At 35.5% G+C, this 27,087-nt stretch overlaps 1 protein-coding gene across 2 annotated transcripts; it reads left to right on the top strand.

Moving 5' to 3' along the window:
* The first annotated feature begins 698 nt into the window (after positions 1–698).
* Positions 699–26,270, top strand: LOC109055049 (phosphatidylinositol transfer protein alpha isoform-like). Of its 2 annotated transcripts, none has more exons than XM_042765028.1 (12): positions 699–910; positions 8,743–8,773; positions 17,244–17,389; positions 18,079–18,170; positions 20,008–20,015; positions 20,249–20,323; positions 20,413–20,496; positions 20,564–20,641; positions 20,786–20,896; positions 21,976–22,098; positions 22,721–22,805; positions 23,532–26,270. In XM_042765028.1, exons 1-11 carry the CDS (start codon positions 894–896, stop codon positions 22,766–22,768), a joined length of 813 nt encoding a protein of 270 aa, XP_042620962.1. In that variant the 5' UTR covers positions 699–893; the 3' UTR covers positions 22,769–22,805; positions 23,532–26,270. The 2 variants fall into 2 exon arrangements, with proteins under 2 accessions (XP_042620962.1, XP_042620961.1); XM_042765027.1 differs by having other exon boundaries at positions 701–910; positions 23,542–26,270.
* Positions 26,271–27,087: the final 817 nt, after the last annotated feature.

Here is a 27,087-nt window from a genome sequence, read left to right as displayed (position 1 = left end):
ATATATAGATTTGTGGGGAAAAATTAGGAAAAATAATTTATTTGGGGTTTAGTACAAGCCTGAACAAGTTATTTATTATTTAATTATTAAAATGATTTAAAATATTTTATTTATATGCATATTTCTTTGTAATATCACACTTATTTTTCTCTTTTATATAAATTAGAATATATACCTGCCGTTCAGGGAACATCATAATTCTGGATCCTTAAGTGGCATCAAAAGGAAAAAATAAATAAGTAATAAAAGAAGAGGAAGCTGACTCTTCATTAAAGTTAGAAATCAGATCTAAAATAAATAAAGTCTACTGCATCAATACGTCTGGGTTTGAAATATATGAAGAAACAGTGTGAATGGGAGACACTGTATTTAATGTTTTAGAAACGCTTTGATGGAGGGCAGATCATACTGTAACTACATGAAAATAATCGGATGGTGGGATCTGTCTCCAGATGTGATATAAATAGACTGCACCAGTTTATCGTTACATAATTTGTGACAGATTGTAATTTGGCTGATAGACCTATGCGACCACCAGCTGTTACCTCACACAAGCGACCACCTCAGAACAACCATCGACGGCCGGCCCCGGGTTTTTTGTGTGTGTATTTTTTTAATGATGCATTAAGGCTGACCACGGTCACCCCCCTCAATATCATGCCCATGACGTCATCACTCCTACGTCACAGCATCAGGCTTGTCGTTAACGCCCCCCTCGGCCCCGATCAGGAAGTGAATCTGTGGGAAATAGAAAAACGGTCCCTAGAATGACATAGAAGCGGGTGAGGTGGGGTAGACCGAGACACCGGGACTAACGCAAGACTCGACACCTATTTGGATTCATCCGGGTGCAAAACCGCGTTATCTTTGGAAGGCAGAAAGCACCGGAGAAAATGCTGATTAAAGAATTGTAAGTGCAGCGCTATTTTTGGATCTGATTGTGATGTGGGAGCATCCTCTGTCTGTCCGTGCAGTGCAGGGATCGAGGCCATGGCGACATTGTAAACTTGACTTTCTGACAGTTCACATTTAAAGCCCTTGATTGTGAATATTTTTGATACATTTAATATATAAATGGCTTTGATGCATGTTCATCAATTTACTGAGACCTACAGTACACTTTATGTGTGTTTAAAACGTGCTTGTGACATTTTAACTGGTGCAATTCTAACATTACCTCTGAATATTAATATTTTTTTGAATCAATTAGACGCGTTTAAAAGGATATTTTGGCACAGATATCCAATCAACCAAGTTTAATTGTCTCTTTATTGTGTTATTGATACGCTCGTGAAGGTGAAACAGAGCGAACTGAGTACGTTAGGCTACACCGCGTTCCGATATTAAATGGCGCCTCTGTATGTTGTACTAATACTTTCAGAAACATCCCGTTCATTCATCACCATGTGTCATTGGATTGGCTATATTCACATTTTCGTTAAACCTTCCGCGCTTTTCAGAACAACGTGGATCCGTTCACCTTGCGCATGTTTCACTGAACCGCGCGACGAACTACAACTTAACAATAAACTCCAAACCTCCCCCCGCCAGTCACCTTTGAAATATTAATAACCTTTCTTTGCCCACAAACACAGAAGGCACCGGCAGAAAGGTTACTGAAACCATATGAGGCTGTATTCATCTCCTATTTTCTGACGTCCTTAGTGAGAAAAAAAAACCCGGCCTGATGTGTTTGTTGAATTTAATTAATTTTGGGTAGTGTACACATTTTTAAATTACTTAAAAAATAATTTCTGTTAGTAATCTTCAGGGAGTCTGTTAGCAACTCAAATCGTCTTTTGGCGCCTCTATCGTCAAACTATAGCAAAGACGTTTTCAACAAACACTAGCGATACATTTAAAGGTCTAGACCTACTCTAATAAAATGAAAAATATTACCGTAATTTTGTTTTGTTGATTTAGCACAAGATACAGACCGCGATTGAGCAGCTGTTGCCATGGTTACTTCCTAAGTAACTTCCTAAGATTTTTGTTCGCTGGTGTTAGCAGCACACTCTGAAGTAAACTTCTTTGGTTACTGTGTAAACTTAGGGCACTTTCATCTGGTTAGGCTGGGACACCAGCATTATACCAGTTAACAAGCAATCCATCTGGTTTTTCTCATAGCAGGGACACAGGCTACATTTGTCCTTAAAGGGATAGTTCACCCAAAAATGAAAATTCTGTCATTAATTACTCACCCTCATGTTGTTCCAAACCCATTTTTTTTCTGTAATATTTCTATTATTTAAGGGGATTTTACTAAATATTAATATCACTGATATGCCAGCGTTTTGGTCAGTGCACTTTGGCAAATTCTGTCATCAGAAACAACAAAGTGCAGATGTACATGTACATCAGCTTAAATACAAATTCAGTCTTATTAAAATATTATGTCATAATTTGGTAGCCTGCTTGCCTAAAATGTTATGATGTGCGTAGCTAATAGATTACATTAGGCTACAGTGATTTAAGTGCGTTTGACCAGAGACTAGAGCGCAAGTAAAGAGCTGTGATTATGTGATTAACGGTGGACGTCTTGAGAAGCGAGAAAGCTTAGAAAAACGGCTTATAAAAAGGACAAGGACGTTACTGTTTTTTTACAATTCGATATGTAAAATTACGGTAATATCACGTGAACACTTCACATGAAATTCTGTCAGTGTGAGGGGGAGATGTAGGGACGCACGCCAAGAGGCACACAAGAAAAATACAACTGCACTAGGCTGTATATTTCTGGTCAGTTTAATAAATAATTAATCACAAAACTATCACAAAAATTAAGTATCTTTGGGATGATCTAGGGGCACAAGGAAATTCTCAGACCCGGGCCTGTGGTGGGGGGTGCTGCAGCACTCTCATCACCCCTAGTTCCCGCTGCTATGCCTTCGTTCATCTTCAGAACACAAATTAAGATATTTTTGATGAAATCCGAGAGCTTTGTGACCCTGCATAGACATCAAGGGAACTACCACGTTCAAGGCACCGTAGCGTAGTAAGAACATTGTTAAAATGGTCCATGTGATATCAATGGTTCGACCTTAATTTCAAACTCTGCTTGTAAACAAATCAGATCCATGTTCTACGTCAGAACACCGGCTCCTGCGTCGGCAGCATCACACGCATGTGTCGTGGTACTGTCGTGAATGGTGGTGGAGACTGATCAGAAGAAATCACTAAATAAAGTCACTATTTTTGCTTTCTTTGCGCACTAAAAATATTCTCATAGCGTCATAACATTAAGGTTGAACCACTGATGTCACATGGACTATTTTATCAATGTCCTTACAACCTTTCTGGGTCTTGAACGTGGTAGTTGCATTGCTGTCTATCAGGGGCATCATGCACTCATGATTTTTGAGGGGGCATGTGGGGGTGGGGGGTCATGCTTGTCATGTGACACACAGCAGCCATGATAACACTATAACTGTTATAGGTTGTTTACAGGATGTCTTTTTTTTTTCTTTCCTTTTTATTCAAAATATTTCCAAACATGGAAATATCAGGAAATATCTCGATTCTCAAATATGTGTAAGTAAATGCGTTTTGCAACCTTATAGGCTGTTATTTGATCAATAAATGGTGATGGGCAAAGTATACTAATAGTGTAATCTATTAACTACATATAAAAACCCGACTTTTTACTTAAGTACCATTTATGGCTATCATGCCATGAAATGTTTTTAATACGACTGACTTTGTATTTAAATGTAAATATAAATGTATAATTCCGTCAGTGAGCAAGTGAACAAAACACTGCGTTTCAGCGATGACTCATCTGAATGTCTCTGACTGGCCATTGCATTCATAAGCTCAACAGAATCGTTGAGCTTATGAATGCAACGATTGGTTATAATGCAGCACTGTACAAACGTGTCTATCTCTGGCTCCACGCCAGCCAGCAAACGCATATTTGAATTTAGCAGCGGATGCTGTGCCGCACTGAACAATCTAATTACACCGTTGTGATTGTATCAAATATAAACAATATTATTCGGCTGTTTTTTTTCTTTGGCACTTTGAATGGTCATGACGCCTCTGCTGTCTATGCAGGGTCAGAAATATTGATCGACCGATATTGTTTTTTTTAATAACCGATACCGATACCAATTATTTGCATGTTTATGTGCCCGATAACCGATATGCAGAACCGATATTTATTAACTGTTATAAAGTTAATAAATGACTGAGTGAAGAAAGAACATACTTCACTTTGGTTTTTCTTCTTTTCAGTCATCTTTTTTTTAAAGTCTTCATGTTAAATTTTATCTTTATATTACAACAATAAGAAAAAAAATTGATTTATAAAAAGCATCAACAGCAACAACACTAATATTTACAATAAGCAAAATAAATGTAGAATGTCTAATGTTTTCAAAATAAATAAAGGACAGGAGTCATATCAGCTTCATTTATAAGCTGGTTTATAAGAATTATTCACTGGATAATGTTAATTCACTGAATAATATTCTCTGGAATATTGGAATATAACAAAACATCATATTTTATTGCATTTTTCAACTGGAATGTTATATCAAAATTATTAATAATGTTTTGACCTTCTAGATTATGAAATGCCTGCTGACAGCGCGGTTTATCTGTGCAGTTACACAGAACTATACTCAAACTGATAATAAATAATTAATTTCCATAGTGTTGTATTTATTTAGATTTTATTAGCAAAATAATGGTTGTATAGTAAATGTTAATACAATTTAGGGTGTTTTAAACAAGTGAATCTTGTTAAAAGTTACATGCTGTGGCTGTGCTGGAGCATTCCTGAGCATCAACCCGGTGAGTGAACAGCAATATGAAAGGGGCTTCACGAGACTAATGATGGAGCAAATTTACAACAGAGAGAGATAATTAAATTCAGTGCTTTTTTTTCCAACATGCGCTCATTCTTGGCTGTATTATTTAACTCATGCAAAGTTACGTCTTTATTGGGAGAGGATATTGACGGATTATCTGCGTGACTTCGACTTCATGAGACTAACGATGAGCATAGACAACAGAGAGAGAATTAAATACAGCGCTTTTATTTCCAACATGCGCTCATTCATGGCTGCATATTAATTCAGGCAAAGCTATGTCTTTATTGGGACAGGACTTGATGGATTATTTAACGTGACTCCTCTGAGTCGGTCTCTATTTCTTTGAGCCAAGCTGCATAAACTACATATCAGGCATTCATGTAATGCATCTAATTTGTGCATAACTGGCTGTTATGTTAAATAAAGTTTACTAACTACAGCAAATCAAGTACCTGCACGCCATTGTTGTTGTCTTGTCTACCCTCAGACGCACTGCAATGGCGATCCTGCACGCAGGAAAAAACCCACAAGATTGCAGCGTTTATCGGTGATTCCGATATTACAAAACCGATATCCGATTATAATAAAATGCTTGAATATGGGTGAAAATATCTGTAAATCGCTATATCCGTCGATCTCTAGTCAGAAAGCTCTCGGATTTCATCAGAAATATCTTCATTTGTGTTCCGAAGATAAACAAAGGTCTTACAGGTTTGGAATGAAATGAGGGTGAATAATTAATGACAGAATTGTAATTTTTGGGTGAACTAACTCTTTTAGAAATACCTCTTTTTCTTTAATTCCACTGTCAAGGGGTTCTTTTGTTCAGGAATGTGCACGCACACATCTTCTGTATGAGTTTAACGTGACACATGTAACAAGGACGCACTGCAAAGGTATTATCATGTGTCATACACTCCTCGTCGCCGGCATCTCTCTGACGTCACTTTCAGCCACGTCATGGAGATTTCAAGGACTAGAGAGGGTTCTGCAGAGAATGAGGTTCAGTTCTATCAGTTCAGTTCTCTTGTTTTTACTGTAGAGAATGAGGTATCTGTTATGCGTCAAATGTAGCTTATGATTTTAAATAAAAACATGACATAGTGTTAATCTTCATATATTTTAAAATTAGCTTACTGCAATAACAAACAAATAATAACAAATGGCATGTTTTTAAGAGGATCCAGTTCTCTTGGCTTTAAAGTGGATGCTTGTACACCTCAGGTCCCTCAGGGTTTGCTGACCATGGTATTTTTACTAATGCACAAAAATAACTTTCAACATTAAAAATACCCTTGGGTGAAGAATTAGACTTTTAACAGGAACTGAAATGTGGTTTGAGTTTCTGTTTTGATCAGTTGATTTAATACAGATTAAAATCCAAAATTGAATGACCCTTATACAGTATATACTATTTTTGGATAGTTAATATGAGATTGTCTTTAATTATTATTTAAATTTATGAAGGTAATAAGGTGTTTAAAAATTGTAGTGAAATGAGATCCATATAAATTTTAAAGTTAAATCTTGATGTTTATAATAAAACAGTCTATGGACATGTTATGCATTAAACTCAACATATAAGGATTTTTGTGCTTTTATTAGACATAATAAGTAGTCTAGTATTTTTGGCTATGTGAGCTAAAGCAGTAAGCTCTTGTTCTGTGTGTCTCTTTTTTTTCACTTCTCTGGTGACACTTTCCTGTGATCTAATTCACCTCCAGAATTCAGACACAATGTTTCTTGGGTCTCCTACTTAATTTATATGCCATAAAACCTTTTTAGTCACACGTGTCATGCCAATTTTACAATCTATATGGGAGTTTCTCAACCCTTCTGGCCTGTGAAATTTAAAAAAATAATCTCTTAACTAGTTTATTTCGTTTGTCTCACTAACAGCATCCAACAGTGTATAAAAATTCATGTGAATTCTGACATTTGTCTTTTTTTTTGTTACAAAATCATTTTCAAAATATAAATAAAACATGATTATGTAAATTTAGATGATCATGTTTTAATTATGTAATGATTTATATTTTCATAATGTATTTTCATAGTTTAAGACTGAAAATCTGTCTTTAGGAGAGGGTTATAAATAAGATGCATTAGAAAACTTCAAAAACAAATTATGAAATGTCACATTATTATGTCTTAATCTCTCTCTGAATGCATTTTGTTTCACATATTTAGTGAAATAGAGAAGCTGAACTTTCAGCTGAATATTGAATTTCAGAATCTATTTGTAAACTTGATTGTCTTGTTACCGAACAATAAGTAAAGCCTTTCTTATACAGTGAAATGCAGCCATGCGGGCAAAGCCATTTATAATGCAGAAAGTTGCCTGGGTGTCATGGAGGCAGAGTACATGAGACACCAAATCCAGCACGGTGACCGAGTGTTCCTGTCCAGGACACAGGCAGCACTCAGGAGGGCAAGGTGATTCCTGCTATTAGCAGATGATAACAGCACACAGTAAAACACATCTGTGCGACCATGGCATTTAATAAATAGTGAGACTTCCCTCAAAAGGACTATATACTGCAAAATCATGTTCAGAATTTGTATTTTTGATTTGTTTTCCAGTACAAATATCAGAATTATCCTAACCTGTTAGTCTCATCAAAGCATGGACTTCTTTGCCAATGATCTTGTCATACATTAAAGGTAAACCTGGTCCTTGACCTCCTGACAAGCTCATGTGTCCCGTCACAGAAGCCCTCATAAGTCAGATGTAGACAGTCCTGAGGGGTGTGTGTGTGTTTGTGTGTGTGTCATAAGGCAGATAATGAGAGAGCTGTGCTGGATTGGAGCATGGTAGTGGTGTTGTCTTACTCCTGAGAAGTATTGATTATATATGGGAGCTGCACAGAGTTTGGTACACTGCCAACTACCATCCAGAAACAGTACACAGATATCAGAGATGTGCTTGACAAGGAATAGCTTTTATAGGTTTTCTAATATGAACAGGTTCATTTTGTATTCTGATACTTTAAGCCGATAAATATAATGTGTTGAAGAGACAAAGCCAAGGATGTCCTGATGCAGAGATTGTGTTATAGTTTCTCTAGCATTTTTTTGCAAGTGCTGTATGAGCTGTAAATGACTGTGGAATGAACAGCTTCCCAAACACTGTTTTCCAATGTGCACTGAGAAATTTCATTAATGATAAAATAATTTAAAAAAAAAATTGCAAAGATGGCTTTATATTTAAGCTATATTTATTTTATATTTTAGGGTACTTATGTTGGTGTAAAAATGCAGTATTTATATATTTTTATTTGTTTTTAACTTTTTTTTAACATTATATATATGCACTATGCTGTTAAAAAGTTTGGGATCAGTAAGATTTTTTAAAAGAAATTAATACTTTTATTCAGCAAGGACACATTAAATTGATCAAACAAAGTAAAACAGTAACATTTACTGTATAATGTTACAAAATTTCTACTTCAAATAAATACTGTTCTTTTGATGTTTCTATTCATCAAAGAATCCTGAAAAAAAGTATAACTTTTCACAAAAAATATTAAATAGCACAGTTTAAATAAAACTGTTTTTAACATTGATAATAATAAATAAATGAATAAATTACATTTATTACATAATAAAAGTAAATTACATTCTAAAATATATTAAAACAGAAAACATTTAAAATTGTAACAATATTTCACAATATCACTGTTTTTAATGTATTTTGATTAAATAAATGCAGCCATTAAATAATAATAATAATAAAAACATATTTATTTCAAACTTTTCACTGTGTATGTTGTGGTAATAATTTAAGAAATTGTCAGAATAGTGCCCAAAGAAAAATCCTATTAATTTCTGCAGTTTAAGAGACATGATGGTAATAGCTATAATGATAGATTAAACATGCTTATTACTGGTAGATTTGAAATAATTAGTTTTTCTTGCTCTCTTGCAGTCGAGTGATCCTACCGATTTCTGTGGAGGAGGTAAGTGCAAATTGAGTGTGTGTGTTTGTGAGTGTGTGTCTGTGTACAGTACACAGTGAACGCTGGTAATGACACTGAACCCAAACGTGTGTGTGCGGCGTCAATCGCTGATTTGCATGTGTTGAGTTCGGATGACTCAGTCTTAGCTGGTTTTGACAGCAGAGGAGTCACGATGTAGTTTAGTGATGCTCTCCATGTGCACTAAGCCACAGATCTGCACACCCCTCTGTCATTCAGTCACTCATGAGTCAGTTATCTCAGCAAGAGGATGAATCTTTCTCCTCTCATGCTGTTTGATCCCGTACAGCCCGTGCAGAAACACTAATGCATAATTTCTCTCAGTTTGTGCCAATTCATAGCTGTGCTTTTGGCCTTGTCAGCAATTCTCCCATCTTTGCTTCCTCTCTGTCTCTCATTCTTTTCTCTGCCCCATTCAGACTGTGCATTCCCTGTGTCTCCCAGTCTCCTCATTTCCCATGATCCTCTAATCCTCTAGCGTTTCATTCTATTCAGTGATCTGGTTGTGAATATCTAAAGAGTTACCTGATACCACCTCCTTCTGCTTCTCTTTCTCTCAGCTTTTCTCGTCATCTAGCCTCACACACATTTGTGATCTGTAAAGAAATACAATTCAGACTTTCACTTTTATGTTTGAGGTGGAAAAAGGGGGGAAGTGCTAACTGCCAAGATTATCAGTTTATTTTGAGCATTAAAGGTGCAGTGTGTAATTTTTGACCACAAATCAGAATATGCTTCTTTGGCCAAGTGTGCTTTTTGCTTTGAACAATGACTGACAGTTAGAAACTGCTGTTTTGTCAAGGTTTGCAAATCTTACACACTGCAATGTTAAAGGAATAGTTCACCCAAAAATTAAACAGATTTGGCAGAGATTTGGAGAAATTTACTATTTAGCAGCACTTGTCACTAATGGATCCTCTGCAGTGAAATGGTGTTGCCAAGTCCAGACAGCTGATAAAAACATCATAAAAATCCTCAAGTAATCCGCATGACTCCAGTCCACCAAATAACTTCTTTTGATGTGAAAAGCTGCGTATTTGTAAGAAACAAATTCATCATTAAAGTATTAGTTCACTTCCATAATAAAAAAACTTTTACTCAAAAAAATTTACTCACCCCCATGTCATTCAAGATCATGTCTTTTTTTCTTTAGTCGAAAAGAAATTCAGGGTTTTGAGGAAAACAGTCCAGGATTTTTCTCCATATAATGGACTTCAAAGGGGACCAAAGGGGTTGAAGGTCTAAATTGCAGTTTCAAGCAGCTTCAAAGAGCTCTACACGATCCCAGCCAAGGAATAAGTGTCTTATCTAGTGAAACGATCTATCATTTTCTAAAAAAAATAAAAATAAATGCTTGTCTTGCACTAGTTCGACTTCACGCATTATGTAATCACGTTGGAAAGGTCATGTGTGATGTAGGCAGAAGCACCGACCCAGCATTTACAAAGCAAATGTGCAAAGAAAGTCAAATGCCCTTTACAAAAAAAATAAAATAAAAAAAACTACCTGCACAACACCTAACAGCTGGCCTCCGTTACATACGTACGTTGTGTACCCGCCTATAGGTGCAAATTACATATTAACATGTTCTTCAAATAACAAAACAAAAATATTGTGCCAGACTTTAGACCAGGTTTTTGTTGGTCAATGGCGCAGTCTATTTCAGTTGCCTCAAAATAGCAACGCACACCTCGTTTTCAGACCAGCACACCCATGGGCGCACAATACATTACATAATTGTTGATATTAAATGAAATATCTGGACATTAAACACTTATTGAATAACATTACAGATTGATCTGAATAAACAGAGTATGTGCAACTTTGGTGTATAAGGCTACGAATGATATAAATCATAATGTGATTTTTTTTTAGAAATTGTAATCAGGTGCTAAAAAAAAAAAGAGTACCCATTAAAATGTCTTTACATCAAGGACCTGATCATGGAACAATGCACAGTGCAAGCACAGTGTTGAGCTTCTTGAGTCTGTTCAGTAAGGAGCGTTTTGATTGGTGGATTAAAAGCTCATCGTGATTGGCTGAACGGAACATCCTCCAAAAATGATATTTACGAATCTTAACCTGTCAGGAAGGTCTCAAAAATACTGCACACAAATTCAAAGTATTCCACGCATGTGTGACGATTTGCAAATGCAGATTCAACTATCCATAAATACATGTAACATCATTCATAAATGTGTGATGTAATTTAATTCAAGAACTTGATATAAACATATTTGCGTAAACATTTTAATTCACACCATTGCTTCTGGCTAAAATATGAGTCCTCTATCCATAATAGTGCTGTCTAATCTGAATCAGGAGAGAAAAATGCACATATCAAGCACTATTTACAAGTGAAAACAGTCCAAAACAGGTCTAAACAAATCTGTCTCTGAATTTTGATGTGAGAGGACAACAGGGGATGGGCTTTTATACTGGAGGAAGTGTTACTATGAATTATGGACAGAATTTAAAATGCCTTGATGGATTTGTTTCTTACAAACATGCAGCTTTTCACTTCACAACACATTAATGATGGAGTCATGTGGATAACTTTTGATCTATTGTGATGTTTTTATAAGCTTTATCATTTCTGTTGGCACCCGTTTACCATCCACTGGTGAGCAAGTGATGGCCTCTGTGGGTGATTAAGTTTTCAGCAAATCTCAGGTATTCCAGCTATTATTAAACTATTCCTTAAAGATCCAGTCACATAATTAACAATCTGATCACATAAAGCATCTCAGGTGCTCTTAGACTTCCTGACTCCAGCTGTTTATGTCTTTATAAATCATGGCCTAGTAATTTGCTGGTATCTTTGGTGCCGTATGAGCAGGTGGGTTCTGCCCTGGGGGATAAACCCTTCCTCTAGGCCAGATTATACAAATTAAAGGGCTGCTTCCAACTTGTGAGGCCCCTCTTCATCTGCACTCATTTGTACATACCTCAGCATATTCTGCAAAAAAGTACTGTCAGCCAAGATCCATTTGGATAATAGTCTAATCAATTCTGTCACATAAAATATGTCTAGGACAAGACATTTTAATCTAAGCTCTTTGTGTCAGGTCAGCGTCTCCTCCTTGCACCCAGTGGGAGTTTAAAAGGTTAAAAAAGCAGCTTTTGCATTGCATTGCATTCATTAAGACTGCACAATTAAATGGATGTTGAGCAGATTAGATTTAGATTGAGTTTAATGAACCAAGGGTGGGTGAACATTTCTAGTTTTAATCATTCATCATCAATTTCATTGATTAGTGTATTTTCAGTCAGAGTAATGATCCTTATTGTTGAAATGCTTTCATTGGCATAAAGAGATTGCAGATAAAATATGATTGGCTTCAATGGAAATGGACATTTAAGGGAACCAATTCATTTATAAAGGTTGATCTATAATTCATAGAGGTTTATTTTGTACTTGCCCAGATGAATATGAAAACTTGAAAAGTATAGTTTCACTGCAGTATTTGTAAGTACTGCAGTGTACTGCAATACTGCAAGCTTGTGATTGTAATATTGATTTTATGCAGCAGTTCAATTAAAAAAAAGTTAATGTTAATATCCAGCTACATTTTCAGTGTGGAAGTAAGCGATTTCTTGTCAATGAACAAGATTTCATTCAAGACTTAGCCGTTATAGAAACAGCTAGAATAACAGTGCAGTAAACCTTGTGTGTTTATGATTATGATTATAAAATAATATGATAATATTACTTAACTGTATTATTGTACAGCAAAAGTAACTAGAATCGTCTGACACTGGAAGCCTTACACATTCTAGTAGAAAAGGGCCACAACTTCTCTTACATTAAAAATAGAGTGGATTGAGTAACTTACATTTTAAGCACAATATTGACATCTATTTAATACGACAATGTAACAGTCCCAAACAATGTCAAAGCAGGAACATCACGCATCTCAGAGCAACATGAAGTGTGTTATTCGTTTCTGAATGAATTTTTAAAATGAATCGGTTGAGTGAATGATTCAGTGACTCACTCACTTGTTTTGTTGCTGAATGAATTAGAGTTTTGAATGAATCGTTTGACTGAATGATTCAAACTCAAGATAAAAAACAGTCACTTGTCACCACCTACTGGCACAACTAAGCAAGTAAAAATCCAATAACCATTTTTTTTAAATTACAGTTAAAATGTTTATCTTATTTTATTTGTATATCCCAGGTAACGGACTAATGAAGACATTTAAATAATAATAATAATAAAAACTTTAATAAAATAAAAAAAAAATTTTATTCAACATTTAACGTTTAGTCAAAATATTGTTGACTAATATTTCTTAGATTGCTTGAGGAGAAAATAACAAGGATGAAATCTTGAATTCACATTTCAAAAACATAGAATCGTGGCATGATATAAATTCCTCTCGCTGCAAATTTTGGCCCTCTGTGCCTCCCATTTTCATAAAATTCCCAGAATCACCACTGGTCATTAGTTTCCAAGTTTGCAGATGTGAATAAATAATGAAAATCTACTGTACTTTCTTTTGAGCACCGAGAGCAATCTGTTGAAGTTTACTTCACTTCGGAACATTCATTCTTGGATTTGCGCTGCGCAACCTCTTCAAACACGGACAAGTGTGACATCATATATCTCTGTAAATAAATACAATTTAAAGTCCCGCACACTTCAGTGCACTTTGAATGGAACATATACGTTCAATTCGAACTGGAATCATGGCGGAATATTCTGTGGTGTCCACTTTACAGGCCACTTATGTTTGAATAGAACAAACGTCTGAAGCCATAAGACAGGGGTCTTAAGACGGCAACCTTTTCTGCGTGACGTTCCATTTTTTATTTTTCTAGTTAACCACTGTGCCAACCCCCCACTCTCTCTCTTTTTTTAATGCATTCTGTATTTACACCGTACATTCACATTTTTTAAATGATACGATAAAAAAAAAAAAACTTTTCAAAAGTTTCTTGAATAACAGATGTACATTGTGACCGTACTGAACACCACTGTATGTTTGTGTGTATGTGTGTGTGTGTGACAAGGCCAATGCATTAAAACTGTTCAGTTTAATCACCATTTTATATTAATGCGCTGCTTTATTTGATGCACACGCACACACACACACCACTCCCACAGAGATCTAAGAGCACGCTGTGAAAAAAGTAACATTCAGAAGCTCATAAACTTGTCAGCGCTGCCACACGACTTTTATTAATCAATACTGAATCGCTACATTATATTTCTCAGCAATGAGGGGGTAAAATTTGTATCTTTACATTATTTATTCTCAGATTCATTGTTTGTAGAGAGAGACAAATGACACAGATGATTTGGTAAAATATCTCTCTTTCTCTCTCTCTCTCTCTCTCTCTCTCTCTCTCTCTCTCAAAGTGGCCATATTTGAGAAAAAAAAATTGAGTAGTTGGCATCACTGGATATAGCTGTCGGTCATTTAACATTTTTATCGTAAAACGTATCGTTAAAAGTTGACTAATATTAAATGATTTACAGCTTCATCTTACATCGCTTTCTTTAACGTTAAAGTGATGCTTTGCGCTCTGCTTCTGTGAACAGTAAACACCACCTACTTTGAAGTAAATTCTCACACTTTAATAGTATTTATAGTTCCTAACAGGCTGTGTGACTATGAGAAGTTATTACCTCAAAATGTATGTCAGAATGCAGTTTACCCTTTTGCTCGCGTGCCAGCGATTATCCTGTTGGCACGCGCGCCGTAGGTTACCGACCTCTGCCACAAGAGAAACATACAAAATGTGCCGAGCAGGGGGTGCGAGGACTGGAATTGAGAACCGCTGCTCTACACTGCTCAAAACTTACGTTTGAGTCATCAGTGGCAAATCAAACTGTGAGTCAGAACAGCCGGCATTGTAGTCTTCTCTCCTAGGATCAGGAAACAGTCCTCCATAAAATGCATGGCACACATCTAAATATTTGGGTTGAACTGTTCTGGAATAGTGTTATAAATACAGCTTAACCACTGATTTCTAGTTGTGTCCTCTTTTAGAAGACCAAAGTAGTTTCGCTTGCACAATGAAACAGCGTCTCCACAACATGACGTTGGCGGCAACAGTGAGAATCAAAGTTATGCCTTCTTTATTTGCATGTACATTTGGGCAGCATTATGCAAATCTTCCCACATCGTTACGTAGACATGTGGGGATGTGTTTAAATGAGGTGTTTTAGGAGGGCGTGGACGAGTCTTAACTTTTATAAAGAATATCTCTTTGGGTTTGAGACTTTAGTCTTTGTAACTTTAGGGATCTTATCTATTCACAAACAGCTTGTAACACTCCAAAGAGAAAGGAAAACTTGAAATCGCATCAAATGACCCCTTTAAAGAAAGAAGGCAAAATGCTATTCCTGGAGTCCTTTCATTCAGCAGGGAATGATGGATTAAGAAAGCTTACTTGCTTAAGGACAGCTGTGCAGTTTACACCCCCTTATGACACTCCCTCATTTCTACCCTTCTTCCTCCTCCTGTTTATAATCATACACATACACAAACACCATAAGCTATCTGTCATTGTAGGCTGGCTGGTGCATGAGACATCCTTTCCCTCTGTTAGCCTGTCGGTTAGTCTGAGCTCACATCTTTTAGCTTGTCCATCACCATCAGTGAACTATAATCAGGGCTTAACCACACTCTCATGTAGCCTACACATTATTACATGCTGCTCATTCAAAAAGATTACAGTTTTGTGCACTGTCACTTTAAAAAAAAGATGTATGGCACACTAATACAAAAAAATAGCACATCTGCAGCAGACGAAACCCTGTCCGATGCTATGTGTGTGTGTGGTTTGCAGAGTGAGTGGGATGATAATGTGTGATGTAGGTTGGATTTTCATATTGCTGCAAAGTGACGCATTCTGCTACTGGAGTCTGATTGGCTAAGAGGACAGAGGAAATCTCTGATTGGCAGAGGAATGATGACACAGCATAGAAGATACAGAACCACATACTACACAGGAATCATGAAATCCATCCATATATATATATATATTTATGTATGCATGTATGTATGTATATAACTATCTATGTATGGATTGGAGTGTGTCACCTTGCTCTCCTCCCTCTCTTTCTTTTTCTCCCCTTTTCTCCTCTATCTGTCATTTTCTGGTATCAACTGGTATAAATAGGCTTTGCGTCGTCATTTTCTTTCTTCTGTTCTCTCTTTCTCGCTCTCTTTCTCTCTCTCACACACACACGCTTGTGTGTATAGGGATGAATGCCCACATTTAAACAGCTGGGCTGTTTCTAGGTAAGATTCAGGAGGTGTTTAACTCGAGTCAGCATGAGTGAAGGCTGCTGACAGTGTACACGTGTCAGGACACTAAATCTTTCAGTCTACACACTCGATCTACACTCTTAAAAATAAAGATACTTTACTGGCATCTATGGTTCCATGAAGAACCTTTAACATCCATGGAATCTTTCAATTGGACAAAAATGTTCTTTATAGTGGAAAAGGGTCTTTATATTATTCAAATGTTTTAGGGGGAAAATGGTTTAAGAACTGTTTGCTGAATTGTTCTTTGGGAAAATCATTCTTCTATTGCATTGGTGACAAAACACACTTTTTTAGAACCTTTATTTTTAATAGCATACAACAAAATGGACTAATTTTACTAAACAATATCTTCAAGTTTTCTCATTTTATATTGTCATGCCCATTCAAGTTTAGGGGGCATGACAATATATAAGTGTATATTGTGAATGCTTTTTTATTGATTTATGTATTTTTGTAATTAAGCAGCAAGATTATTGTATAGCTATAAAAAAAAGTCTAAATTACTTAAGCGATGTCTAAATGTCCAGTTCAGTTGCATTTTACAGATCATATTCTTTAAATTGAAAATGAGCATCATTAGTAGATTATATTTTTTGAACTTTGACAACACGTTGTGATATCAGAAAATCATACTGCTAATGGTACGATACTAACAGAAAACATGCTTCATTTCGATACGAACATCACTAAAATTGATAACTTGCCATTTAGAAAGTGAGTCAGATGTTGATTCAGTAACCGCAGTTCAGTGAAGAATTCATCAGATTCAAACCCCTAACTTGAATCTTTGAATTATTCATTAAAAGCCTGCTCAAAGGGGTTATTAGTCTGGGATCTTACCAGACTACACTGGCCACACTGAATGGATGAACTGGTCTTTTTGCAGTGTTTACTCTGTACGATGTGTGCATGTGTTTATATTCTAACTATATTCTCTACAGGATTATATTTGATTAAGATATGAAAGAGGCTATTATTTATTAAGCATACTTCACCAAAAGAGGAGGGAAACACACACACACACACACACACACACACACACACACACAGAAACAGGAGAAACCAGTAATAATAGACTGTAATATTCAAATATACCTCATATTTGAATACAGACATGCTTATGAAGTTTGAGATTGAGAAGTGCATTTCTATGTGTCCCACAGTATCAGGTCGGGCAGCTATACTCAGTAGCAGAGGCCAGTAAGAACGAGACGGGTGGAGGAGAGGGTGTGGAGGTGTTGAAGAACGAACCATATGAGAAGGATGGAGAGAAGGGACAGTACACACACAAAATCTACCACCTGCAGAGGTGCTCACACTTACACAAACCCACAGACACATGAGTGTAATAATAAAATGTGCTAGATTAATGTTAAAATGAGAAAAAAAAAAAAAAAAAAAAAACAGTGCACTAAAAAATAGGTTCATCATTTACACATTGTTCCACACCAGTATGGCATTTGATCTTCTACAAATAAAAAAGTTTAGCAGAATGTCCTGGTTGTTATTTTCCACACAATGAACTGTTGAGCTCAAAAAATGACAAAAAAGCACCATAAAAATGGTCTTTTGTTGGTTCCTCACATAAAACTATCAAATTGCTTTAGAACACTCAGAATATGAGTAATATGGACTAGTTTTATGTACTTATATGATGCTGATTTGACATTTTGGTGCTTGAATTTTCCTTTTGCTTCATTTTCTGTTAACTAACGCTTTAAGGTAAAAGAGATGTGTAATTTAAGTTAAAATAAATGTAAAAATAATGAATGTTTTCAAACAGATTTCCAAAATACCTCCCTTGTCTGTTATTGGTCAGACAAACAGATAGCCCCGCCCCAAACGTACACCATTGGTTGAACCATTATTGCTATGTTGACCTAGTTAAATTGCTCAAACAAACAGAGCAAAGTTTTGGAGAAAGAATTATAGCAAAAAAGACACATTTCTGTTTATTTTGACTATAGTCTACTTCTAATTGCATTTTTGCTTTTTCAGTAAAGTCCCGTCATTTGTACGAATGCTTGCACCAGCATCAGCACTGAACATTCATGAGAAAGCTTGGAACGCCTACCCATACTGCCGCACAGGTAACACACACACACACACACACACACACACACACTTAGAAGCTAAATTTCTTTTCATGTGCTCTTTGTTTTTCTTGCTTTCTTATTATTATGTCCTCCTATCTATTTCTCCCTGTCTTTTTCTCTGTCACTGCGTTTGCGGGGCACTGAATAATTCACTGTTTGAGATGAGCAGGAGTGGAGTTACAGCAGAGGAAACTGAGATTATACTGACACATTCCCTTCACATCATTTTCACAGCCGCATAGACGACAGACTCCCCATTTGCTGAAGAATGTTATCAAGATATTTCTAAATCTCACTGCAGTGCTTAAAACGAACTGAAGTCTACAGTTTTGTTTTTGAATAAATGGAAAAAGCTGATATGGCAAGTATTGAGCTGTACTGAATGTTTTAATTATTTAATAATATAAATATTGCATAACAAAATGATTTGTTTGAGATTATTGGCCAACTGTCAGCAAGCTGCATGAAGAAAGAAATGTGTTTTCCACTATTTGTCCAAGTTAAGGTGTCTACGGATACAGTAACACTGTAGTGCGTCAGAGGTATTCAATTAAGAGCCAAGAGCTCTAGCTTCTACAGTTCCTTCACAGGAAATGTCCAGACATCTGTTTCAGGAGTCAATATGGGATTTTTGTATTCAACCTTACCTAGTAAAATTAAGAAATAATAAATCTTACAGTGGACATTGGATGCAAAATTCACTTTTACATGGTGTTTGCATACTAATGCGTCTTAGCAGTGTGTGGACACAACCACCCTACAATGATAAAAATCCATTCACCCCAAAAAACCTAAGCAGTCTCAGTTATCAAGTCCGATGATGGAGTGTCTCATATTAGCATATTTCCACCCTCAATCAGTTGTATGCTGTCCAGAGCAGCTGTAGCAACAACATCTCACAATGCAGGTGTTTTGTAGTTGGATGTAAAAGTGAGCATAAGAGTCTTCATTTTCTCCCATTGTGGAATTTTAACCAAAGTATTTTGCAGACATTTCATGAAGACCCTAAAGAATCATACCAACCTGTGGAAAATGGGTGTCCGATGTTCCATTTAAAGTTGCAATAAAATGGAAGTAGTGATATATCTTTCTTCTTTATTGTGATGTACATCTGAGTGTAACAGATTATTGAAAAATTAATTAATCCATCGGTTGTTGATTGATTTCAGGTTGTGGGGTCAGTTGTGGAGGGACTGGGTTTAAACAGAATAAATTATTGGAATCGAGATTATGACATTTTGATGAAAAATTACAATGTCAAATTGAATAATAATATTAATAATAATAATAAAGCATGCCTAGGTGAATCGTTCACAATAAGATATATAACATGCTTTTGAGAAATAGATGGGGTGAATTTTCATTTCATTTCATGCTGATTTTAAGTAGTCAGAATTGCCTATTCAAGTCTGCTTTCAAATATAGAATCACAAATCAAAGAAAATACCACACTGACATTTTCATCAAAAACATCATTAGAGCAAAACATCATCTTTAAGTGTTTAACAGAGTTGCATAAAATTAACAGAATTCATTACTGAGCTGATTTATAGTTTCACACCATTTTTATGTATAAGTGTTTTTAAAAGTTTTTTGTTTTAATAGAATTTATGAGTAGTGATTCACGGTCTGAATAGAACTAATCTTAAATTTGAATTAGGATATAATTTTAGTATGTTTACTTCCAGACTAAGTTCATGTGAGCTAAAATGAGGTTAAATAAAATTAGAAATGGTCTTAAATGAAATGTAATGTTTTCTTAAACAGAAATGATCCTATTCATATTTTATTCTTTCCCCCCCTCTATTGTCTGTCCTGCATCACCCATCAGTAATTACTGTAAGTATACACTCTTTGCAAGTACACAAATATGTATTTCTCTAGTAATACTTGTCATAAGAATAAACAAACATGTAGATGTACAGAAAAAGCACATACAAACACTCTCTGTTTAAGTGAAAGAGGTGACAGTAACTTTAGCTGGAGTGAAAGAGAGAGGACAGACGTCAGTATATATATCACTGCAGAGTTTATGGTTTTTTAGTTTGTTCATTGATTATCTGTGTTTTTAGAATGAGTATATGAAAGAAAACTTCCTCATCAAGATTGAGACGTGGCACAAACCTGACATGGGACAGCAGGAAAATGCGAGTATAGTTTGTGTGTGAACTCCACAATTTTGTGTAAAACCTGACAATCGAGTTCTCAAGCATGATTGTTGTGTTCATCTGTACAGGTTCATGGGCTAGACCCAGACACCTGGAAGAAGGTGGACGTGCTGTACATAGACATCGCAGACCGGAGTCAGGTGGAGCCAAAGGTGGGCTTCACTTAGATAAAACTGCTACCTGTTACTTTCTAATCTGATCAGTGCTATCTGTCTGTAGGACTATAAACCAGAGGAAGACCCCACTAAGTTTAAGTCTGCAAAGACTGGAAGAGGTCCGCTCGGTCCGGATTGGAGGGTGATATATTTTAAAGCACTTCTAATGGCTGTGTGCTTGAATAAAATTTGTGTTAATGTAGTAAGTGCATGCTTGATGTATGAGTGGGAAGCTTATTAACGGGAAATTATATGCAAATGCTTAATGGATTTTGGGTCTGTGTAGAAAGAGCTACCTAAAAAGACAGACTGCCCACACATGTGTGCCTACAAACTGGTTACTGTCAAGTTCAAGTGGTGGGGCCTGCAAAACAAAGTGGAAAACTTTATTCAAAAGGTCAGTGTGATTGATTAAAGAGTTTATTAAAGTTAAAATCAGAAATCAGGTTTGACCATATTTAGTGCATGTTCCTGGTCTGATCGTCTATGATTCATCTGTGGATGTAATACCTTAAAAATAAAGTTTACTAAGAGGACTTACATTTTTGGCCCTCTTATTTTCACCTGTCTTAAAGGCTTTGTTGGGAAAGGCCACAATTTTTGTCTTATCCAACATTTTAATAGTCCAAAAAAAATATGTTTCGTTTGCCAACTCTATTCAAGCCACAATCATTCAATAAACACTACTGTTAAATAATAATAATAAAAAAAACTTTTATTCAAATAGGACACATTAAATCGATCAGAGGTGACAGTAAAGACATTTACAAAATGTTTAAATTTATAAAATATTTATATTTTATATATATATATATATATATATATATATATATATATATATATATATATATATATATATATATATATATATATATATATATAAAACTTTATATTCATCAAAGAATTCAGAAAAAATGTGTCAAGGTCTCCACAAAAATATTTTTCATCATTGAGAATAATAAGAAATGTTTATCGAGCAGCAAGTCATCATACCTGAATGATTTCTGAAGGATTATGAGAGACAGAAGACGAGTAATAATGCTGACAATTCAGCTTTGACATCACATGAATACATTATAAAATTTAAATATATTAAAACAGTATTAAATTTTAATAACATTTCACAATATTACTGTTTTTACTGAATTTTGATCAAATAAATGCAGCATTTTGACTTGAAATCTTACTGACCCAAATATTTTGAATGATAGTGTATGGTTTGAAGTCTGATTAAAATCTTTTTTTTTTTTTTACTCATAAACAAATGCCATCAGAAAGTTACAGTTACTGTTAACTGATATAAATTGCATGTTGTCTAATTCCTGATTAAAAAAAATGTATGTAAATAAAATGAGTTCTGATTACCATTTCATGTTGACTTTAAATGTCATGTCATGGCATCTTGTGGATATCAGTTCAACCTATATAACATTCATCTTCCAAAATGAATTTTGTACCTCTTTCTCCCTTTAACAGCAAGAGAAGCGCTTGTTCACTAATTTCCACCGGCAGCTGTTCTGTTGGATTGATAAATGGATCGAGCTGAACATGGACGACATCCGCAGAATGGAGGAAGAGACCAGGAGGGAACTTGATGAGGTCAGATGAGATGTCCTCCAGAAGATTTACATTTACAGTACCCTGTCTTTGTCCACTTTAAATTATTCCTCATCTCTGCTGTTCAGTGTGAACCAGCCTTTAAATTGTATTGATGAATTTTAGCCAGTTAGCCAAACAGTTTGCCCTGAGATATTTTGTTTTCCAATTTAACAGAGAGTACTGACAGCTGAATTCATTTGTAGCGAGATTGAGTTTTTGTTTATGTTCTGGTGTTTTGAGTGTCGCCTACGGCCTGCCACACATTTTCCCACCGTACAAAGACAATTATGTGTAACAAGGCAGATGAATAATTGAATGTGGCCCATAATGAGGTCCAGTCACTGTGAACAAAAGGGGCAGCAGAGCGGAGCAGGTCACAGTTCAGCGCTCTCAGGTGCCGTTTGGGGAATGAGTGACATCATGTATTGGCGGGATCCCCAGCTTCACATACTTTGCAGGACTATCCCAGAAATCAAGTGTCTCCTCCTTGACTTCCACAAGTGATCTGTGAAAAAAAAATCAGTAGAAGTCCTTCCTGAATCACATTTTTAACCCCTTCTTCTTCTGCAAGGAGCTATTTACTTTATGTACACATGCATGCTTTTCCATTGCTGTCTTCCAGATGAGAGTGAAGGATCCAGTGAAAGGCATGGTGGCTCTTGAAGACTGAGGCTGCTCTGTGTTCCTGGATGCTGCTGTTCAAAAAGGTAATTCGTGATCTTTAGCGCCCCCTGATGTCATTTATCTGAAACAGCAAGTGAGAACTTAAAAATTATTTAATCTTTCCTAGTCTATGAACTCAATATATAGGCTATGTTTGGGATAGCATACTCACATTAACTTTATTTGGAGTATATAGTTTATATAGTATGTACAGTATGCAGATTTTCTGTATGCATAGAATATTACCACAGTGCACTGCACTGAACTTGGCCTTTCATTGCCATTGTGATGAATGAACCAGATGTAATTGTAGGCGAAACATTTTTTAGCCACAATCTCTAGAAGAAATGTAATAAAAATGTAAAATAAACAGGTATTTTCAAGTTAGTAACCATGCCCCAGCTGATAATGTCACGTGATGTTTCAAAACAGAAATATGAAATGCTATTATAATTTAAAAGAACAGTTTTGTGGAAACTTTTTTTTTTTTTCAGGATTCTTTGATTAATAAGAAAACTCAACTAATTTTGTTGTATCATTAAAAAAAAAAAAGATTATTTTTGATCAATTTAATCATCCTTGCTGACTAAAAGTATTTATTTCTTTTTAAAAAATCTTACTAATCCCAAACCTTTGAATGGGAGCATGTACTGGACCGTATCCAATCATTATTTTAGTAATCTCTTCTGAACATAACTGTGGTGTTTAACCTTTAGAGTAAATGAATGTTCTTGTTCTCTCTCTCTCTCTCTGCCATGTCATTTCCTGAGTCTTTCTCAGATCAGACCTGAACTACTGGAGACCAGCAGCATCACTCTCCTCAATCAAATCAAAGCAACATGTCTTTTTAATCCTAATCGAAGTCCTTCATCGTTTGTCCTGAGCATCCTTCATATCCTCCTTTCAGTCTGACAATGGAGCACATTGACTAGTTCAATAGGCTGTTATTCCAGTTCTATCCTCATGCCCAGTTTCTGAAGTCTACCTACTTAAACAAATACAGGGACGATCAGCAGTTCGTCATTTATGATGTCAGATCATTACCCTAACATATGGAGCTCGGCCGAACTGTGTTTTAAGATGAGTTTAATGTAAAGCAGATGATATTTATGTGTATATATATATTCAGAATATTTATTGGCAGTGGAATTATTGTGGCAGATGTATAAACAGGGTTTTTAAGTAATTGTTCTCCTAATTTTTGTTGCGGATCAAGCAGGTTTCCTTGTTTTGTTTTAATCTGTAGTGATTTGTTTTTGTTGCTTTATTTTTTTAATTTTTATTCTACCCACTTTTTAATCTATTTACCAGCTGATTCAAGATCTAAGTGTGTCTCTTTATAGTGTAGTACTGTACAATCATAGTCGTGTCATCCTGACCATTAATTTATTTGTAACATGAATTGTGGATTCATTTTGACTGGCAGCTGCTTGGTCACCTTAAAATGTCAGACTGCAAGTACTGTTCATAATTTAATGCCAGCCAGAGTTTATTATAACTCATTGAACAATATCACATTCTTGAAATAAGTTGAAGTTAAAAGTATTGCTGTTTGTTAATCAGTCGATATTAATGGTTTCATTGTCATCTCTTCTACAGTTTCCCTGTGTGTGCTATTTTAGTCAAGTTATTGTATTTATTTATTTTTTATAAAAAAAGACAGGTGTACAGTAGGTGTAGCTCTCCCTCCCTTTGCTGTTTTTGATTGGTTTACAAGATCAGGCTCCGCCCTTTCCTTTAGTCAGGGGCTGACTGTCTTTGAAAGAACTTGAAGAAGCAACAGGTCTTGACATCTTTCATAAAAGGTTTATTATCAATATAAAAAAAAATGTTTTTTTTTTTTCCTTACTATTTTGTTCGCTACCAGATGAGGTGCTCAAGGAGGATATTTTACGTTATGTCTCTCCTCCTTTCCATTTTATTGAAGGATTGATTATTGTACTTTCCCTTTTATAACTTGTCTTGAGGATAAAGACACATTTATCCAGATGTTAGCAATAATACCTCCTTTCACAAACCCTTCCAGTCAACATAAATGATGTGATATAGAGACTTTAGAAGTGTATAATCCATCCCCTCTCAGAATGTTGCGTCATTAGGACTTTAATACAAATATACTCTCACTTCCAATCGCTCCTTACCTGGAATCAGGTAAGGAAGATGAAATGGGTTGAGGATGGGTTTTTAAATCAGTCTTTTCTTAGTAACGTGATGTATGGATGTATGTGCGTTTGAAGTTCTCAGTGTTTCTTGTTTTCGCGTGAGGGATATCCGACATGGAACTAGAATGGAGGTTTACACCCTTGTGTTTCTTTCAGCCAATGCTCAGGACCTGTTGATGCACATCTAAATTCACTCTGACAAGAGTTAAACTATTCTTGTAGAATTACATCGAATTATTTGAAATGTATAAAATGCCATTGAATTCTTAATAAGTGAATGCTGGTTTAATGGTGTAGATTGTGTGTTAAAACATCTTTACTGTCATAATACAACCACCGATACACCAGAACTGTGTTGGTCCTGAGTCTAATCAAAATGATGTATGTATGTATGTATTGAATTGTATATAATATATAAATATATGTAGATGAACACATAAATATAGATATATACATAACTATATAAATATAGCTCAGACTATCCTGCCAGGATATCAGCACATACAGCCTTCCATCAACCCAACCAGAGTAATTATATCTAGTGGTTTAGTAATGGTTGGGTGTTATCTGTGGGTGAAGTTACTGTTTTCTGGAATGTGGCGATTATGGAATTAAAAACTAGATTTGAACTATTGATTTATATGCAGTCTATAACGGGACCTTCGGATAACTCCGCCCATCACTGTCACTAGCCCCGCCCCTCCTCCCTGGCCGCTCCTCTTTGGCAGGATGGTGTCTAAATATGTTTTCATTCATTGATTGTTGTTGTTGTATTTTTGCTGTGAGCCATAGAAATCTCTCACTTTTGAATTCCTTTCAAAGTTTACACTGTGAACGAAGCCACATTTATGTCCTTTGGACTTGAGAAAAGACCCTTCCTAAGGGGTTTTTGGACTAGGTTGTCATTCTTCTCTCAGGAGACTCGAGTGGAACTTGTCCTTGATCAGTCCAAGTTGGTGTTTGAATGACAGACAGGTGTCTTATAAAAGGGAACTATCCACATGAACTGACCATCCACAGTTTGTGTTACCATTATGTGAGACAGATCATGGTAAACAGGACTTTCTCATAGATATGTTGTTGTTAGATTTCACAATATGTTGTCGAAATTAAAAACCCAGTGATTCTATAAATACCAAAAAAAAAAAAAAAAATGTTATGAATTTATGTTTAACCCCACCCTGTCATGTTTTTATTAATTTTATTTTATTATTTTTTATTTATTTATTTTACTGTGAATTTGTGCCTTTTGTCATCTTATCTTCCAATAAAACTACATTGGAGATGTGAAAAAATAAATAACTCTTAAAAAGAAATGTTTTACTGCTTTACATATCCTCAAGTTTTTTTTTTTTAAATACTTATTAAATAGTTTTTTTTTCTCTAGATTTGTACATTTTCTTCTTTGATCAAACACATTTTTCAGTTGTATGCGTAACATCAGAGTTGTTCCCCTAGTGGTTAGTGCACTGACCCATTGAGCTGTGGTGCTCATGTAGGTGAAGTGTTTGAATCTGGCTTGCAACATTTTCCAACCGAACATTTTAATGATAAAACCCATTTCTTCATCTAATTTCCACAATAAACATGTCTAGTTACTTTAACCTAACCCATTCAATGACCCCACTCGGGACAAACACAAACACGCACAAATGATAAAGAAAAAGGATCACTGCAAACCCTCCTTCCTTCATTAAGTGAAACTTTCAGCCTAATCAGGATTTGAAGAGATGAAGCCAGATTAAACTAACCCCTTCTTATGAGGCCTTCAGAAAGGGGAATGTGTTTGATTCAGACATTTGGATTTCATTTTCACAGTTACAGCTATATGTGGCATCTTTAAATGTTTATTAAATGTATTTATTAATTATACTCAGTAGCAATATAAATCGACTCGTTCAGCTCTGAGATAATTAAAGAAAGCAAAGGGCCGTGGGAGAAATTTACCCTTAATCTCTGGTCCTAGAAGTTCTCATTTAGATCAGCTTTGAGAAGCTGGCATGTTTATAACAAATAAATTATATTCTTTAAATTGACTACATAATAAAATAAATAAGAAAAAAAAGGTCGTATGTGTCCCTTATTTAAATCACTGCGTCTGCATGAATCATCACAGTGGAGTGTACAAAAACAAGTTTACGGACTTTAAATTAGGCTAAATATT

The sequence above is a fragment of the Cyprinus carpio genome, chromosome A10, assembly GCF_018340385.1.
Source record: "Cyprinus carpio isolate SPL01 chromosome A10, ASM1834038v1, whole genome shotgun sequence".
Lineage (NCBI taxonomy): Eukaryota > Metazoa > Chordata > Actinopteri > Cypriniformes > Cyprinidae > Cyprinus > Cyprinus carpio.
This window is presented reverse-complemented; position numbering and strand designations above follow the sequence as displayed.

Coding starts and splice junctions, on each gene's coding strand:
- LOC109055049 (XM_042765028.1), top strand. Junction 8,774..17,243: donor TACCGATTTCTGTGGAGGAG/GTAAGTGCAAAT, acceptor TGTGTCCCACAG/TATCAGGTCGGGCAGCTATA. Junction 20,497..20,563: donor GGAGTCAGGTGGAGCCAAAG/GTGGGCTTCACT, acceptor ATCTGTCTGTAG/GACTATAAACCAGAGGAAGA.